Raw genomic sequence first — 18,297 nt, 5'->3', positions numbered from 1 at the left:
GTGAGCTGAATAACTTCTCATCCTGTTTCTCCACAGTTTAAGCCTCTCTTATGTCCCCCGAAGTCAGTCCTGTCTGAGGCTCCAAATTCCTCAAGTGTCTCTGAGGTCACCTGGAGGCCCCTACCCTACCTTGGTGTTAAAAACTCAACTATTTTCAGGATTCATTCTTTCATTCATCACAATGACAACTATTTATTTAGCTTCCTGCCATGTGCAGAGCTCCACTTTAGGGTTATAGGAGACGACAGGGCTGAATCTGACACAGATCTTTCCCTTTAAGATTCTAACTGGGAGCCAAGATGCCTCTGGGGGTTTCTCCAGTGTGGGAGAGACCAGGATGCTCCAGCAGCTGTAGAGATACAGCCAAGTGCATGATAAGACCAAAGTCAGCTGAGAATTAATTTTCTACCAAAAAACCCAAAAACAAAAACAGTTGCTGACACCAGACACATGTTCTTGACTGAGATAAGGAGAAGGTGACAGTCTGCTAACCCATTGAGGATGGGCTCATAACAGGAAATTTCCTCAAATAATTGGTTCCTTTCTGCTCCAGATGTCAGAGATTGGGAGATGACAAGGTAGCGGTGCTGGGAGAATGCATGGTTCAGTGTTCCTCTTGGTCAAGTTTCCCCACGGAACTGTCATTGCTTCATGTTAAACTCTTACCTTCTTTGTTTCGCCTTTTTTCTTTTTGAAAGGCTTTGCCCACAGAAGGTGGTGAGGTACCCAAGTCCTTTTCACACCTGCTCTGCTGTCCTTTGAGCAAACCCAGCTGCTGCAGGGAGTTGGGGTGGGCAGAGGAAGGGAACACACCTACCCTTACTAAGATCACCAGGGACATGTTTCTCATTGACTCCTCACACACACCTGGGGTAGGGATTATCTTTGTAGATGAGGAAACTGAGGCTGGGAGAGGATAAGTAACTTGGCACCCACTGCAGGTCTCCCTGGGTGACTCCGGTTCCTGCACCAAGGTTTGCCCACGTTCTGTTCCCTAAAATTAAACTTTGGCTCTTAGAACCACACAGCTCAATTGGAGTTGTCCCTCCTTCCGCCAGGTGCGTGTGCCTTTACCCCTACCACTGGCATCTCTTAGAGAAATTTTCCTACATAAGCACAATTCCACTATTAAAAAAACCAAGAAAATTAAGGATAATACATTAATATCATCTTCTTTCTACTCTCTATTTCAGATTTCCCTAACGATCTCATCTCTTTTATAATTTTTTTTCCAGCCTGGGTTTAATTAAGGTTCACACATTGCATTTGGCTTTTGTAACTCCTGACTTTTTCTTACTATAGAGCAACGCACCTCCAATCCCCCCCTGTTCAATTTTTGTTTCATGACGTTGACTTTTAGAGCGACCAGACCAGTTTTCTTACAGCCTTTTTGTCAATACCATACCTGGCAAGTGTCTTGCAAAGTGAAGATTTTAAAAGTTCTTTAAAACTTGAAATAGGTATTTCCCAGGTGATATATTGCCAGGCTGTCAGATGAAGCACCTGATACACCATTTTCTGTAGCTAATGTATTTTAAATTAATCTTTATTTACAAAAATAAGGCAGAAGAACATTCACAAATACAACTGGCCCTTTGTATCGATGGGTTTCACTTCTGCAGATTCAACCAACAACTTTGATTGAAAATATTTTTGAAAAAACAAATTCCAGAAAGTTCTAAAAAGCAAAACTTGAAGTTGCCATGCTAGCAACTATTTACATAGCATTTACATTGTATTAGGTATTATAAGTAATCCAGAGATAATAAAGTATATGGGGTAGGTTCTTTGCAAACACCGCAGCATTTTATGTGAGGGAATTGAGCATCCTTGAATTATGTTACCTGCGGGGGTCCTGGAACCAATTCCCTGCATATACTGAGGGATGACTATATATAAAATATCAAGTAAGAGTTTTATTTCCTACCACCACTACGCAGCCCTGAGATTATAGTCATTTTGGTGAACTTACATTCTTTCCCATTTATTTGTGTGTTTTTGTTTATTTGTCATAAAAACTGTGATCATCCTTACACATTGTCATGCAGTTTGCTTTTTCTCTCACTAACTGTGTTGTGAATTGTGTCCTGTCAAGTATGTAGCAGGGGTTGTTTTTAGTGGTGGCCGGGATAAATGTGCACCCAGCCAACCACATTCTTTCCTAGGTGTTCAAGGTGAGACACACCCAGATGTAAGTACCCAGCCCAGGATGAGAAATGTGACTTGTGCCCACAGAGCAGATATTTTTTTTTCTGTTTGAGGCTCCCTCAATATGGGAATTGAATCTCAGGGTCTTCTGCCCTGTGCTTCTGCAAGTTGAGGGAACGTGTGAGCAGTAAACTCTGGAGCGCTGTGCATTTGAACTCTGATACTACTTTCTTTTTTGGGTGTGTCCCTCCATATTTTTTTTCTGCAGAGATCAGGAGATCACCAGGTTGGCCTACCTTGGAGGTAAACATGATACCCTGCCAACCTAAAGTGATTTAGAAATGTTAATCCATTTTACCAAGCCAGAGTCTCCAGCTTATGTATTTTAAGCCATCATAAAACACGTACCTGTCACGCTGAGGAATGTGCCGAGGGCAGGCATCAAAGACCGGCCGAGGGAGTCGAGGGAGTGTGTTTTGCTGTGTTGTAGGGTTGTGTCCTGACAACCTCTGTGAGGCCTGGGGTACTGCCAGGGAGTGGTTTTTAAATATTGAAGCCATTTTATTTATTAATTCAGGAATTCTGACAAGTAATGATTTCTGTTTGCCCATCCAAGTGTCAGGGGGCTCGGAGGTGAGTCTGTGGATGAAGGGTGTAGAGGCTGCCAGGCTTAGGAAATTGAGATAACAGAACAGTCATATGAGCAAGAGATGGTCCTCTGCGCTTCATGAACAGAAAGTTGAACAGAGAGGCTGTGTGGACATTTTGGGCTTCTTCAGAAGATAAGTTTAACGAGCCTCGTGGTGAGAGCATCGCTGGCACAGGGTGGAATGGTAAAGCCACTATTGTTGCTGTTATTTTATTCTTGTGTTCTCCATGGCAATAATGTCATCACTGGCATTCAGTAGGACACCAGGGTATCAGCAAATTTCATTATTAGTAAGTGAAATTATCTAATTTGGTGATGGCCTTTTGCATCAAGCGTTTTGTAAAGAAACAAAATGATAGTAGGATGTTTCCCCACATCTGTCTAAATATTTAGTGAAAAAAAGAATTGTGAGGCGGCGTGGGTATAGCTCAGTGGTAGAGCACATGCGCAGCATACACAAGGTCCTGGGTTCAATTCCCAGGACCTCCATTAAAAAGATAGATAAATAAATAAAAATCTAATTATCCCCCCCCAAATTTTTTTTCATTAAAAAAAAGTTGTGATTTTAAGTGCATTAAAGCACTCATGTATTAAATTTTTTAAGTAGAAAATTGTTGACTAGTTCATTAATTACTAATTTACAATTAATTACTAATTTATAATTAATAATCAAATGCATATTTACTGCATTGTCCATTATCCATTCTAAGTAAATGAGGTAAATAAGAAAAAGTTAATAAGGAAATAATTACAAATATTAAAAATAAAGGCAAATAACATTAATGAAAGTAAAGAGGCAGTATTGCAAAGAGGGAGGAACAAGATAAGGTTTTAATTTCAGGATGAGTGAGTTGCTTAAACCATGGAACCCCACTTTTTTCATCTGTAAAATAGAGATCATACCATCTACACTAGAGGGTTGTTAATGATGCTGAAATGAGATAATATATTTAGAAGTTAAAAAAAGTGTTGAAATTCCACTCGTGCTTTCTTGAACAGACAGGATTGTACAGTGAAAAAAGCATGTGACTTTTAGTTGTGTAGACATCAGTTGGAATTCTGGCTTTCCCACGTGCATTGCTAGGTGAGTTCTTTAAATGTCTCTGAACCTCAGTTTCCTTAGCTGTAAAGTGGGCCTTATCATATCTCCCTTGTAAGATAAGATAAGGTCAAATGCACAGGCTCAGCCAAGGTGCTTGGGAGCAACAGAGTTTGCTGTTTCTTAAATCTAGAAGTTCATCCATCAGGCGTGTGTGTGTGTGTGTGTGTGTGCACGCGTGCACGCACACGGAGTCTGTCATACCTGTGGCTTCCCCTCCAGCTGATGACCTTGCTGCTGCTTTTCTGTTTGCAGCGACCCTCCGGAGTGCCACGCCGGGCATGGAAGCCTTTTTCCGCACCTGGAGGATCAGGGGTGGTAGTGTCATCGCCCAGTCACGAAGCTGCTAAGGCCATCTCAGGGGCGTGGGCGCCAGGACAGGAAGGCAGCGTCCGAGGGCCACAGAGCCATGCCTTTCGGCCTGAAGCTCCGCCGGACACGGCGCTACAACGTCCTGAGCAAGAACTGCTTTGTCACCCGCATCCGCCTGTTGGACAGCAATGTTATTGAGTGCACGCTGTCCGTGGAGAGCACGGGGCAGGAGTGCCTGGAGGCGGTGGCCCAGAGGCTGGAATTGCGGGAGGTAAGCGTGCGTGCGTGGTGGGTGGATGGGCCAGAGCTCACCTGCGGGACCAGCCACCTTCTCTTGGCACTTGCCATGTCTTTTCAGCCTCCACTGGGTTTAGAAGCATCCTGTTATCCTTAGTGTGGCCTCGATCTTAACAGCTTCTGGTGGAACCTGAGACCTACTCTGATGTTGAGGGAAACAGTTTCACCTCTAGAGCTTGCATGGTGGGTGGCGGCTGCCCTGTTCTTTTAGCCAAAGAGGAGCCTGTATTGAGACTCGCCTCGCTAACTTCGTTTTCTCTCTTCAGCACAACCGAGTGGGAGGCTGGGGCTTTGGCATTCCGGCGCGCAGCAAGGAGAGAACTCCCACACGTGGGGTGGAAGCAGCTGCTTCTATTTTATGTTTCTGTCTTTTCCTCTTCAAAGAGGGAAAAGAAAAAAAGAAGAAGAATTTAAAGCAAACATAGCTGGCAAGGCTTTTTTTGTGGGAGCTTGTGAAATGGGGATTTTATTCCTTTTAAGATTCCTCATGACCCTCGTTTTCTTTGGGCTTGAAGCAAACCCAGTGTTGACCATTAGGGCAGTCACGTTCTCTCTCCTTAGAAGAGACTCTAGTGCAATGTGCCCTTTGTTACAAGCAAGCCCTGCTTTTTTTCAGTCCTGCAGACATTCAGAAGAAGGGGTTTTTGAGAGAAACCCACTCAAGCATTTGTGTCTTGAGAGCTGTGGGCCTCGTTGGCTGGTAGTCAAGGAGGCATGGTTGACCAGTTGCCAGAGCTGAAATGCCTGCAGAGCCCCAGAGTTCAAGCCTTCCCAAGGGCAAGGAGGAGCTCTGTGTTGTCCTGGGCCCTGTGACACCATTGCCCAGTCCTCGGGGTGATGGAGAAGAGGGGCTGTGTCCCTGTTGGAAGTGATCATGTTTGGTCTCCTTCCCTCACCCCACGTGGTCCACCCTGTTTCCATCTGCGCTGAGGAACTGGGGTCGGGAAAGGGCTTCCTCTTACCCTCTGGGGGACCATTCCACCTGAAAGCTTCTGTCTCCTACTGGTCTTCGTGATTATACCTGGGTCTCCATGTTCAGGTCCTCCTTTGAAGTTAATTTTCCCCTGGAGGAGATCGTCCTGTCCAACAGATACATGTAGCTTGGTTGGTAGCTGATGCAATAGAATAAGTGTGTGAAATGTCCTGACCTGACTGGTTGATGGTTGACTCTTTTTTTTTTTTTTTTTTTTTTTGCTCATTCATAGCACATGAGGATGCACATATTTAAACATACATGTGTATTGGCATAAAGGAAAACCCTTAATACTGTAGTCAGTTGGGCAGGAGGCTGGCCTAAATTCTTAAAATTTTTATTATAGATCATTTGAAAATACATGCAGAGGTTTCACTTTTGAGTGCTCCCTGCCACTCACATGAGGATGACCAAGTGTTCTTTGCGTGCATTGGAAGCAGTGTTGTGTGTAGTTAAGTAGTGTTAAGTGCAGGGTTTGGAGTCTTGGACTTAGATGCAAGTTATGGTTCTGTCACTGGTTAGGTAACCTCGGAGAGGTTATTGAACATCTCTGGACATCAATTTTCTCACCCATAAAATGGGAATAATGATATTCACCTTATTTACCTTATAGGGCTGTTGTAAATATTCAGAGATATAGTATGTCAAATATATAGTGCTATGTCTAATAACTTATAATTGTTCCAGTTTCAGAGTTTTAAAAAACATTTTTTCATTGAAGAAAATATGGAACAACTGCAATGTTCCAAACACTGTTTTAAGACTCGGTGAAACTAAGGTAAATAACTTTTAATTTTGCCTTCAAGAGATACACAGACTAGTAGGGGAATCCAGCAAGTAAAAACCAGCTAAGATTGAGTGTGATCCACACTCAAATGCAATGCAGGGGCAGGCTTGAAAGGCAGGGGCTCTCTTTAGAGTTGTGCAGTGCCCAGCCTGCCCCACTGAACACTGCAGCCCTAGCCAGGGGAGAGGGAGCCTCAGTGAAAGATGAACAGAGACCACACTTTGAACAGGAACTTGAATGATACATAGGAATTCAGCAGGTGGAAAAGAAGACAGGTCATTCTGAGCATAGAGAACTGGATTTTTGAAGATCCAAGGGGGTCCAAGAATCAGGCACCACTGTGGGGGCTGAGAAGGCATCTCTGGGAGTCCCCAGGTAGAGCAAGAGTGCAGGGTACAAGGTGAGGGGTGTCTGGAGATGTGTGTAATAATACTTAACTTTCAGCAGACTATTGTTTCTCCCAGTGAGAGGGCAAAGATCAACCCGGGATTATCCCAAACTGCTTTGTCACAAAGGATAAAGCCGTGAAGTCCAGATTCTGCTGTCAAGTGTGTGTGGCAGGGTGATTGATCTTCTAATGCTAAGGCGGGGTTTGCGTTTAATGCTGGCTTTATTTTGACATGCTCTTAAACAGGTGCATCCACATCAGAGCAAATCACCCTTTTTTTTTTTGGTTTTACGCTTTCATTCTGTGACAGATCACATGGAAGGTACGGCCTTTTGTGAAACAATCCTATAGAAACTTTTGAATTGAAGGATGAGATAGAGCAATCTAACACTTTGTTCTTCGCCCACACACACCTTGAGGAGGAATGAGATCTCCACCCAAGAGCACAAGTGGGAGGGGTGACCGCAGGGTCTGCCTCACTCACTTGACTTTGTAAGTGGGTCATTTTTCCAGACAGGGCTGATGGTGCTTTAAAGGAGAAAGTAAAACTCCATCTGAAATAAAACAAAACATTTAGTCTTTTATGAAGGCTTGGAAGACAGTATGGTGAGTCTTTTGCTTTGCCATTAGAAGTGTTCAGGTGGCAGAGTGGGGTGGGTATAGTGTATAGTGATAGTGCGCATGCTTAGCTTGCACGCGGCCCTGGGTTCAATCCCCAGTACTTCCATTAAAATACACATTTATTTATACATATGCATGTAAATATGTGTGTAGAAAAAAATAAACAACATTATGTTGGTGGCCCATTCTTGTCCAAGAAGGCTGGCCAGGTAGTTGAGTCTCAGTAAATAGCTCAGGAATGAATGAAAAGAAAAAAAAAGTTTTCTCTAGTTTAAATGTATCCTAAACTTGATCATAGCTTTATATTAGGAAAGGAAAATTAATTTTGATTTAGGTTCTAACCTACATTAATGACAGTTTGTGTTTTGTTAGATAACTTAAAAATAGATTTTATTTTTTAAAGCAGTTTTAGGTTTACAGCAGACTTGAACGGAAAGCACAGGGGGTCCACATACCTCCTGCCCCGCTGTCAGCACCCCCCCAGAGTGTTACACTTGTTACAGTTGATGAACACTCATTGACACTCGTCATTCAAAGTGCACAGTTTACAGTAGGGCCCACCCTTGGTGTTGTACACTCTGTGGCTTTTGACAAATGTGTAATGACATGTATCCATATGGAAGACTTCTTGAGATTCAAATCTGGTTTTGAATGCACTGATGTACTGCCACTTCAGAGAGTATCCAGAGCACCCAGGCCTGTCTCACACGGTCAGCAGACAGCCATCCCCTGGGGAAGCTGAATATGACAGGGTCCCTGCTCCCAGAAACCCTGGAGAATAGGAAAAACAAGAAACAAAGCAAAGGGAACAACCCGTGCTGAGGCACAGAAACGGGAAGGAACATGGAATTTTCAGAGAAGGGCAGAGTTCATTTTGCATTGGGGGCTGTGTGTGTGTGTGTGTGTGTGTGCGCGCGTGTGTGTGTGTGTTTGTGTTTGTCTGAGTGTGCTGGGGTTGTGGCGGAGAGGGGAGGAATGTGGATGGGTAGGCAGAGCCTGTATTTGAAGGGTTTGAAGTAGCTGGCTAAGGAGTTTTAACTAGCTTCTGTAGATTTGTTTCTAAAATGTATCACAAAAATAGTTAAAATAATCTCCACCTTTAAATGTACCACATATTGTGCTGAGCACTTTTCATGTATCAACTCATTTAATGTTTATAAGACTGTAAGACTCTTGCTGTCAGCATTGTATGGATGGGGGAGCACAGTGCGTTCCCTGGGCTGGCTCAAACCCAGGTAGCTTGACTCCTCCATTCTAATTCCCGAGGGATGTGTAATGGCAGACAAAGGGGCTGTGGTGAGATGCTTTGGGAAACACTCCCATAAGTTCTGCAGTTAAAAAAGAAATGTGTTGAGCTCAGTGTTTCACAATTATTTTAGCCTTCAGGTGAATCCACTTTGAATCGTTTGGGGAATAAAACACTGCCTTGAGATGGAAAGCCATCAGAGGATTTCAGGGTGAAGCAGGACATGATCACCTTGGGTTTTAGGAAAAGAACTAAATAGCTGAAGAAGGGTGGGGGTTGGGGTGACAGGAGGAACAGAGATGCTAATAAAGTATACATAACAATAACCTGACAAGAGGGAAAAAATAATTGAATTGTTTTTAAAAAGTTCAGAGCATTTCTCGCTGGGAACTCTGTTAAGGAAGAGACCCAGGAGGTGCAGAAGGCTCAGAGAATTAGAACTCTGATATTATAGTTACAATATATTTGGATCAGTGAGTTTCACTCTTTTCCTTCTCCCCAAATGAAATCTTAAGTGGAACATCAATATATAAAATGTCACTGTTCTATTTGCTGAAAGGGGATGGGTATCTGGAGCCCCATCTCCCTGTGCCCTCCCCACCCACCCCCAACATGGTTTGAAAAATCACTGACCTAGATTAAGAGACAAATTGTGCTCTACACTGGAATTTGACACAACATTGTAAAAAGATATAACTCAATAAAAAAATGTTTTTAAAAAAAGAGACAAATAGCTAAAACAATGTAATTATGGCTAATTCTTATATTTAAAAAATAAGCACATGGAGAAACAGCAGAGTTTAGTTGCTAGGAGTGTGAGCTGCCTGAGTTTGAATGCTGGCTCTGCCACCGCTGAGCTATGTAATCTTGGGTAGCCTCCTGTTTCTTCATCTGTGAATGGAGATGCTGATGGCGGCGACCTCCAAGAGCTGTTGGGAGGATTGAACGAGTTCGTTTTTGCAGAGTTGCCCCAGTATCACAGTGCCGGTCGCAGAGGAACCACGCTCAGTGTGGCGTCTCCTCTGCAAGACAGCAGTCAGGCTATCTAGACCCGCGCCAGCCCTTCCGGAGACTAGGCTCCTTTCATTAAGTCTGCTTGTTCCATTTTCAGATGGCTTTAATCATTAGAAACTGGGATCTCACACTGAGCCAACATCTTTCAATTCCTTGAACAGTTATTAATTGCAGTTTGTGCTCTGCAGTATGTTAGTCACTGGCTACCTGTGGCTGTTGAGCACTTGAAGTGTGGCTCGCTTGAACTGAGATATGCAGTAAGTGTGAAACACACATCAGATTTTGAAGACCTACTGGGAAAAAAAGTTAGTATCTCTCGTTAGTCATTTTTATATTAGTTACATGTTGACAGCGTAATATTTTAAATATACCATTTTAAATAAAATTTATTAAAATCAGTTTTCCTCCTTTGTACTTGTTAAATGTAGCTACTAGAAAATTTTAAATTAAATATGTGGCTCGTGTTATATTTCTGCTAAACACTGCTGTTCTAAGAAAAGCAAGAAGGCCATGTTAATAGTAATAAGGAATATAAAGAATTCCAATAAAATGTAAAAATAATGCTAGCATTATTTCCTTTAGGGATAATCTTGACTCTACCTTTAAATTAAAAAATAATAAATGGAGGAGGGATAAATAATTTAACAAAGGTCCCTGAGAATACTCTTCATGGCTACACTCTATTCAAGATAGAGAACTGTTGTCTTCTCAGGAAGCCCTGCACTCTTGGGAAGGCTGAATTTGGTAACTCTTGGGCCTCTCCTAAGGCTAGTCTAAGAGCCCTGGTTTTTAAAGGAGCCTAAAAAAATCCATAACTATTTCATAGAGTGGCTGCTTATCCTCTAATTTATCCCCCCTTTCTTTTGCAAATTTATGTTTTCATCTTACTGAAAGCTGATTTATCCGAAGCTATCAGCTATGGTAGAAATGTCTCCCATTTTACAATTTTCATAATGGCTGGAGTTTATAAAGATACAGAATCTTAACATATATTTCCTACCATCAAAGAAAAGTTAACTTAATGTTATTTCTGTGGCTTGATTTTGTGTTAATCTTTTGGGAACTGGAAATTTATCTGTGGTAATAGGAGTGCTCAACTAAATGGAACACTTCATCCCCCGGCCCTGTCAGATAATAGTGGAATTTACTGTATTTTATAGCCTGCTTAAGCACATCTCTGTATGTTTGTATTTGAAGAGGACTAAAATAATCAACCATGATCAAGAAGCTATTGAAGGGTAGTCCGCCAGGGAGATTTCTGAATTTCATATTGCTTTTTGTCTTTGTAAAGATTATGCTATGAAATCTCACTAGCTTAATGTCAATTCTGTAAGGTAAATTGGCACCAGTGTCTTATTTCTAGATATGGAGATTGTGGGTGAAAAAATTTCCCTAGTCTTCATCTTTCTTGTATATTCCAAGTGAGCTGTACAGCCTCAGAAGAGTGATTTTTTTTCTTTGGCTCTGAGATTTGCATCTTGGGTCTCTGTTACTCTGCAGTTTTTTCTCCTGTACTTTTATGAAGAGATTGGCTAGGAAAATGAAGATGGTGCAGTTGTTAATTATAGACGTGTCAGTTATGGAAATCCCAGACCTACCCAGGGTAGAGGTTGATTGCACACAAGTTGTTTTTTGCAGTTATCCAACTGATGTGCGGCGGTTTATTTTCCAAACCCATTGGAATGTAATTGCAATGAAGTGCTGTTTCAGAGTATGCGTGTAGTCATCTTTTGAAGTATTTTCCATGCCTCGGTGAAAGTTTTAATGCTTGTATATAATTCCTGTGTATTTTATGTGGAGACATATCAACCTCTGTGTTTCTTAGTTTATAACTGAAGTATACTGGATACTTCAGGGACCCTATTACAACCTAATGCAAGATTTAAACTTTTGCTTCTGGTTGATGAACTCTTCACAATGCTTGAAATAAGATCATGGATTTAAGACACAAGACTGTGTCTGCAACCCTTACAAATAGTTAGCATTTAAGCATTTAGCATACAAACTGGGTGGGGAAAAAAAAACCCTCAAAAAAAAATCTTTCCCTATTAATAGCTAATGTGGAGAATAACACCATATTTACAGATAATATGAACAAATGAATCAAAAATATCCCAAATTGTTTTTAAAGGCCTTTACTCACTACACTCTTTTCATGATATGGAAAGAGGGATCTTACTTTGACACTGAAGTATACGCACACCAACCTGCCTTTGAAGAAACCAGCGTAGTTTTGAGTGCATGCATACATTTATACCTCCTCTGTTAAAATGCAAAACTCTAAACCAGCCAGGAAACTACTCCTATGAAAACGACAATTTAGTGTGGTTCTTCCAACATTTTTTTTTTTTTTTTAGGAGTGCATTTTTAGCAGTTGATTCAGGGATGTGGTTCCTCTCCCTGGCAACCAGTTCTCCTGTCGTTTTTGTTTTTGTTTCCTTATCATTGCAGTGAACTCCTTGCAGAATTCATGGCACCAGAGAGCTATTTTCTACAGAAAAGTAGAGAAATAGGATTTAGCGCACACACCAAGGCATCGTGAGGATTAGATGGACCTGGCTTACGTTTGGTGCCTCAGAGGTAAACCAAACGAGTGTCTCAGGCATTTACTTGGGCAATAAGGTGGGATCCTTTTTGTCGTGGAGGAGGTGGCTTCTCTGTGGAATTGTCCCTCACATTTCCCTTGACCGTGTGGCAGCGTTTAGCAGTGAGGTTCAGCTTTCAAAATCCAGCTGGAGTTGAAATTGGCCAGTCACTTATGAACAGGCCTGGTGTGGTCTCAGCTGGGCCTGGTGGGATTAATGGTCCCTTGGCCAGTACACAGGAAGTTGATTGGTGCACATGTTAGCTTAAGTGAGAGGTTAGGTTCTGACTGCATTTCCCGTGAGGCACTGTGTAGACGTGGCTGAATAAATGTGCTGCATCGTGAACTTGAATAGGGCAGGGTAAGAACTTTGAGATGGTCTTTCTCCTCTGTTGAGTACTCCAGAACAGGGCTATGGCTAGGGGAAGAATTGGGGTTGAGGCGAGGAGTGGTGGGCGATGGAGAAGGTTACTTGGGGCAGAGTTTCACAAAACAGTGTGTGGATCTCTTAAATGGACTTTCCTAGCAGATACAAACATATATATATATATATATATATATATATATATATATATAATATATATATATATATATATATAAATATAAACAACAAGAACCTACTGTTTTGCACAGGGAACTATATTCAATAGCTTGCAATAACCTATAATGAAAAAGAATATGAAAAGACATATATATAATATATAGATATGTGTGTGTAACTGAGTCACTGCTCTGTACACCAGAAATTAACGTAACATTGTAAATCAACTATACTTCAATTAAAAAAAGACTTTCCTTCCTCCTGGGTCACTGAATTCAGCAGTTCCAAAAGTAGCTTATTCTGGCCATAGTAGGTAGAGACTGTATCTTCCAGGTTACCTGCCTTCCCCTACACTGGAACCCCATTTTGTGAATAGCAAAATAATTATTTTATTGGTAAAGTGCACGGCGAGTCACCCAGAAATACACGTGTCCTCTAGAAAAGGCTGTATTGCAGCAACAGAAAAGTCTTAACGCTGTGAATTAGGTTTTGGCATTAGAAGTGGTTTACCTTGTTATTCGGGAGTTCTGTACTTTTAATTATGGCTCAGGATTATTATTGTACCATAATTTCCCTTGTACTTCATCCTCCTCCTTTTCTGTGTGTGCGCATGTGTGTGCATGTATCTGTGTACATGCATGTGCACGTGTGTATATGTGTGTTCTGAGGAATAGTCTTTCTCAGGGTGTTTTTGTGGGGTGCAGGGGTGGAGATCAGTCCTGATTTAATGATTGGATGGGTGGGACTGAGAAAAAATTTAAAATACTGGTCTTCAAAGCATAGGAGCAGTAAAAATTAACTTTTTCTTTCTTTCTTTTTTTTTTTTTTTTTTTTACAAAATTGTAGAATGTTTATGCAGTTATTATAGATCCTTTATACTGTGAATGTTACTGATTTGAGTGAATGTTATAATCTGAATGAAGTATGGACCATAAAATCATACCTCCAAATGCCAAGACTCCTTTTAGTGAAAGATAATAAATCATGGTTGGCCTGTCGAGTAATCACGAAGTTTGCCCTCCCTTTCTCCACCCATGCTTATAAAAGGGCTCTTTTCTAACTAAAATAATTATTACATAGCCTATCACTGTTTACATATGTTACCTCATTTATTATATGCTAAACACACTCCTAGCCATCCAGAATACGATGGAATACCCTTGGACAGCACTGTGCTCCATAAAGGAGTTCAGTATAATGCAGAACTGCCTTGGACCCTTTTCAGACAGTTTATTAAATTAAGTACCCAGGCTGCCTCATTTTAAGGTTAGCCTAAGCCTACATCATAGATCCCCTATGAAAGGAGCAGAGTGCTGTTCCAGCGCCCCATAAACACCTATAATGAGACTCCAAAGAAAATCTTCGGGGAGGCATTGCCTGGTGATTTTATTTTTCTCATACCTTTTAGGTTTTTATGTTATTTATAGGCCTTCCAGCTCCTGCTTTTGCCTGCTTTTTCTCGTTTATTTCCAGATAACTTCTGTGTTCTGATTCTGTAGTTGATAGGGATGCTGGTAGTGCTGATGAAAAAGATTCTTGAGGCTTACCTGCTTTCATTTGGCGAGGATGACAGTAGTAGGAGCCACAGGAGCAGCAACAAAAAGCACTGCTCACAGAGTACTCAACATGGGCCAGGCGCACGGTGAACAGGCGTTATTTCATTTATGCCCCTAACAGCCCGTGGGTGGGTGGGTGTTGTTATCATCATCCCCATTTTATGGAGGAGGAAACTCTGAGACTCTGGGAGGCTCAGTTACTTGTGCAAAGTTATTGGGACAGCGAGTGTAAAAGCTGGGAGATGAACTGACTTCACAGCCTGTTTTCCTGCTGGTCAGCCACATTTCGTTTCCTGTACGTCATCGGTCACATTGGAACAACTAGTGGGCTCACTGGAGCTGGGAAACAAACAATGGGGTCAGAATTCACTCAAGCGAGTTGGCCTGTGTTGGTAGAAATATAACCTTGGCCCTGTGTGTTGGCATTTTGTTGCTTGAGAAATGCATTGATGTCTGGTGTGGACTTGCCCTTTGGAATGTCATGGAGGAAATGCTCCTATCTGGAAGTCCAGCCACTGGAAATATCCTTCAGCCTATTTGGGTCTGCAGCTTTATGTCGGCAAGGACAGGTCTGGTTTTCTAGTAAAGTCAGAGTCAAAACTTTATTACAGATTTCGGTGGGGTTGTGGCAGGGATTGATCTGTGATATCATTGAAGGGGCAGCCAGCTGGAGTGGGAACGTCGGCACAAAAATGCCTTTGGAAATTAAACAGTGTAATGAAATCATTCCTTTGAAGGCAGATTTCCAGGTGTGCTGTAAACCATCCTAGGCTATAATTGAAACAGAAAAGAATGCTTCAAAAGCAGTGATCTATTTTTTTGGTGACTGTTGTGCTAATCCTGAAATCCTAGGGTGAATTAATATAAAGACAGGATTGGATGCATAAAAGTACCTGTTTTAATCATTTAGCACGTTGTTCAAAATGAAATGGGTTGAGGCTTCAAGTCGAAGGGTGAACACCTCACTTTCATCTATCAAATCCCCCCATAATCTGCCAAGAACAGCCACCAGGGGCTCCTGCGGCAGCTGTGATGAGGGGCTCCTTCCACTCTCCATGCTTAATGTCGGGGAGAGATTTGCTGCAGTACATGTATGTATAATGAAGTGGTCAAGGCCTATATATATATATTTTAAATACTTCATTAAAGCTCAAAAAGAGTGTGAATCAATTTTCTGTTGAAATCTAGTACTGTATGAAAATATTCTACACTGTGGAAGCTTAAAGTTGGCAGGAGGTTTCATCTTAGGTGCTGAGCGGTGAGTTACTTTGCAACAGGTGTGAGAACCCTACTTGCCTCTGCCAGCGTGCTCCATGTGAGATCACGAGGCATTCAGGAAGCATGGGAAAGTCAGCCTGGAGCTCTCAGAATAAATCTGCACTGTCTTCCCTCTGCACCCACCCACCCTTACCTAACAGGCGCATCAGTACTCACGTGTACACACAGCAGGGGGTAGGAATGCGCATCTGGATGCTCAGTGTACATTACAGTACTGTGTGTCTGTGGCTTCTTTTAGTTTGCCCCAAAGTTACAAAGTAAAAGCTGGAACCTTGTGTGGGCTGGGAATCCAAATTTGAGGGAAGGTGCTGGAGTCTTATCTCCTGTGTGGTCTTTGAGATGCCTCTGGTGAGCATGAACTGATACTCTTTTATCCTTTTATCTAGACGCACTACTTTGGCCTTTGGTTTCTCAGCAAGAGCCAGCAAGCACGATGGGTGGAGCTGGAGAAACCGCTCAAGAAACATCTGGACAAATTCGCTAATGAGCCTCTGCTTTTCTTTGGAGTCATGTTCTATGTGCCAAATGTGTCATGGCTTCAGCAAGAGGCCACAAGGTAGGTGCATTTTTTTTTTTCCATGTCCCATAAAAGGATGTGGATTAACTGTGAGGCTTCAGAGGAAGTAGATGAGCTGGTTGATTTAGGGTGTGTGTGTAGGAGGGAAGTGGGGTAGTTGGGGATTATTTACCAGTTCCTTTGCAACTTTAGAATTTTTGTCTGAATCCATGTAGCTAACCCAGTGATCCCTTATACTGCTAATAAGGTAGCAGCGATCTGGAGGCAGGTCATATTTTGTGTCTAGCGGCATAGAAGTATTAGTTGGAGACTGTGGATAAAATAAATATAAATTAATATAAATAAATATAAATTAATAAAAATTTAACCACCTAATACTGTCTGGTCCCCTCCTTCCCTCAAAATGTCTCCAAACAAAATGACCCATCAGACTTTGGATTTGTGGATTGAAAGGGTAACTGAAGATGGGAGTAGAGTTGAGGAAAGCACTGATCAGGTAAGAGTTTTGGTTTAGTAGGTTAAGTGTGAGGAGATTAATAATAATAAGTTAGAGATTGGCCCCACCCTCCAGCTCACTGCTGCTTTACCTGGGAGAAACCACCTGCCATCTTTGAAATGATTTTTCTCCCTCATTTGTAAAGTGAGAGATTTGCATAAGTCCTGAATGTTCTGATAGCCTGCGATTTTATGAACAAAACAAGTGCATTTTTGTTGGTGTTAGTTAAAATGTGCAGGTGGCGGGGGGATGGTTATCTCTTCATCAAATGGTTATTTCTGGTAATAAAGGAATTGCATGAACCCTCTACTTTAAGCCGTTTCCTCAGCTCATGGTGTTCAGAGTGCTTGGGAAGCAATGCCAGTGACAGCCTGGGAAGAAGGAACAGTATTCTACCTGTCATTTCTTAGATTTTAAATTTCTGATACAAGGATGCAGTTGAAATTTTTATGTACATTTTAAGTGGTAGTCTCCATCGTCATCAACTTTGTCTTTTTTTTTTTTTTTCTTTTTAAACCAAACTATTGTTAAATAGGGGTGTTTCTCTAAACAGAGACCATGAGCTAGCTCACAGTCTGATCCAGAAAGCCCACATTAGTCTTTCAGGTGTCATTCATTTGAAGCTCTTGGTTCTATACCATAGTGCACTGCTTTCAAGTGATTTCATTTGTTTAAGTCCTTTCTGGAAAGGAAATTATCTCCTCAAAATGGGACAATTTCCTCTGACTTTTGAATTCTCCTTGAGTACTTGGCACACTGCATTAGGTTGATAAGTACTTGCTGATTCATGGCTATCGGACCATTAAATGCAAGACAATGAGTGACAGGGATGAAACATGGACTATAAATTAATGCATATTGGAAAAAGCTCAGTCTGTAGGGAAAAAAAAATGAAATGTTGTTCCTCTAGACAGATTTATCCTGTAAGATGTATTGTGGAGGAAGAGCAGTGGAAATGGTGAGAGACTCCGAAATTATGCTTTCTGAAGTTAAAGAAAAAAGATGGTTTAAGCTGAGAAAAATGAAGACTTGTAAGGGTGTGGTAGCTGCCTTTGGATACGTGAAGACTCTTGTGGGGTGGAAATTTTGTGTAGACTCCAGAGCACAAAATTAGGGCCTGTAATAATGAAGTTCAAGGAGTTGAAAGACTTTGGTTATTTGGCTCAACATAAGAACACAGTTTCTAGTAATTAAAGCCATATAAAAGTGGAACAGACTTATAAAAGGACGAGAGCCCCGGTGTCGAGTGCTGTAGCACAGAGTGGAGAGCCAGGGTGTGTCTTGTAGAGGAGTCCGCCATATTGGGTAGGATGTTGGAATGATCAGCGGTTCTCAAACAGACAGGGGCCTGCTCTATCATAATTGCCTGAAGCCTGTGTTATAATGGATCCCAGGGCTGGTCCAGAAGTCTGAATTGGGATGTCTCGGGTGGGGATCAGGAGGAAGTATTGTTTAAAATAAACACTGTTCCTCAGGTAGTTATGATGGTCATTCAGACTTGGGAATCAATAAGTTAGTTAGCCTCTAAACTCTTTACAGTTTTAGATCGTCCAGATAAATAAATTTAATGTTGCATTATTTAACTGTCAATATTTGCATTTATAAGCTGAACCAAAAACTGTTTAAATCTCAACAACTGACAAAGCATAAGAACTCTGAGTGGTGGTGTTTACTGAGGCTGGAGATTAGGCAGGACTTCTATACTTTTTCTTTAGTATTTCTTTCTGCTCAGTTAGGTTGGTTCATTTAAGAAGTTTGAGAAGGAGGGAAAGACGTGTTTTTCAACACAAG

At 41.6% G+C, this 18,297-nt stretch overlaps 1 protein-coding gene across 4 annotated transcripts in view; it reads left to right on the top strand.

The window, feature by feature from the left end:
- PTPN14 (protein tyrosine phosphatase non-receptor type 14) overlaps positions 1–18,297 on the top strand; it is a 161,767-nt gene that overhangs the window by 60,765 nt on the left and 82,705 nt on the right. For all 4 annotated transcript variants that reach the window (XR_004314476.1, XM_032466470.1, XM_032466471.1 and 1 more), the window contains exons 2-3: positions 4,152–4,479; positions 15,880–16,049. Coding sequence is in view for 3 of the 4 variants with exons in the window: in XM_032466470.1 (XP_032322361.1) it covers positions 4,306–4,479; positions 15,880–16,049 (344 nt within the window). In the remaining variant the exon portion in view is untranslated. The remainder of the gene's footprint in view (positions 1–4,151; positions 4,480–15,879; positions 16,050–18,297) is intronic.

The sequence above is a fragment of the Camelus ferus genome, chromosome 23 (assembly GCF_009834535.1).
Source record: "Camelus ferus isolate YT-003-E chromosome 23, BCGSAC_Cfer_1.0, whole genome shotgun sequence".
Classification (NCBI taxonomy): domain Eukaryota; kingdom Metazoa; phylum Chordata; class Mammalia; order Artiodactyla; family Camelidae; genus Camelus; species Camelus ferus.
Note: the sequence above shows the minus strand (reverse complement) of the source record. Positions and strands in the feature narration are given on the sequence as shown.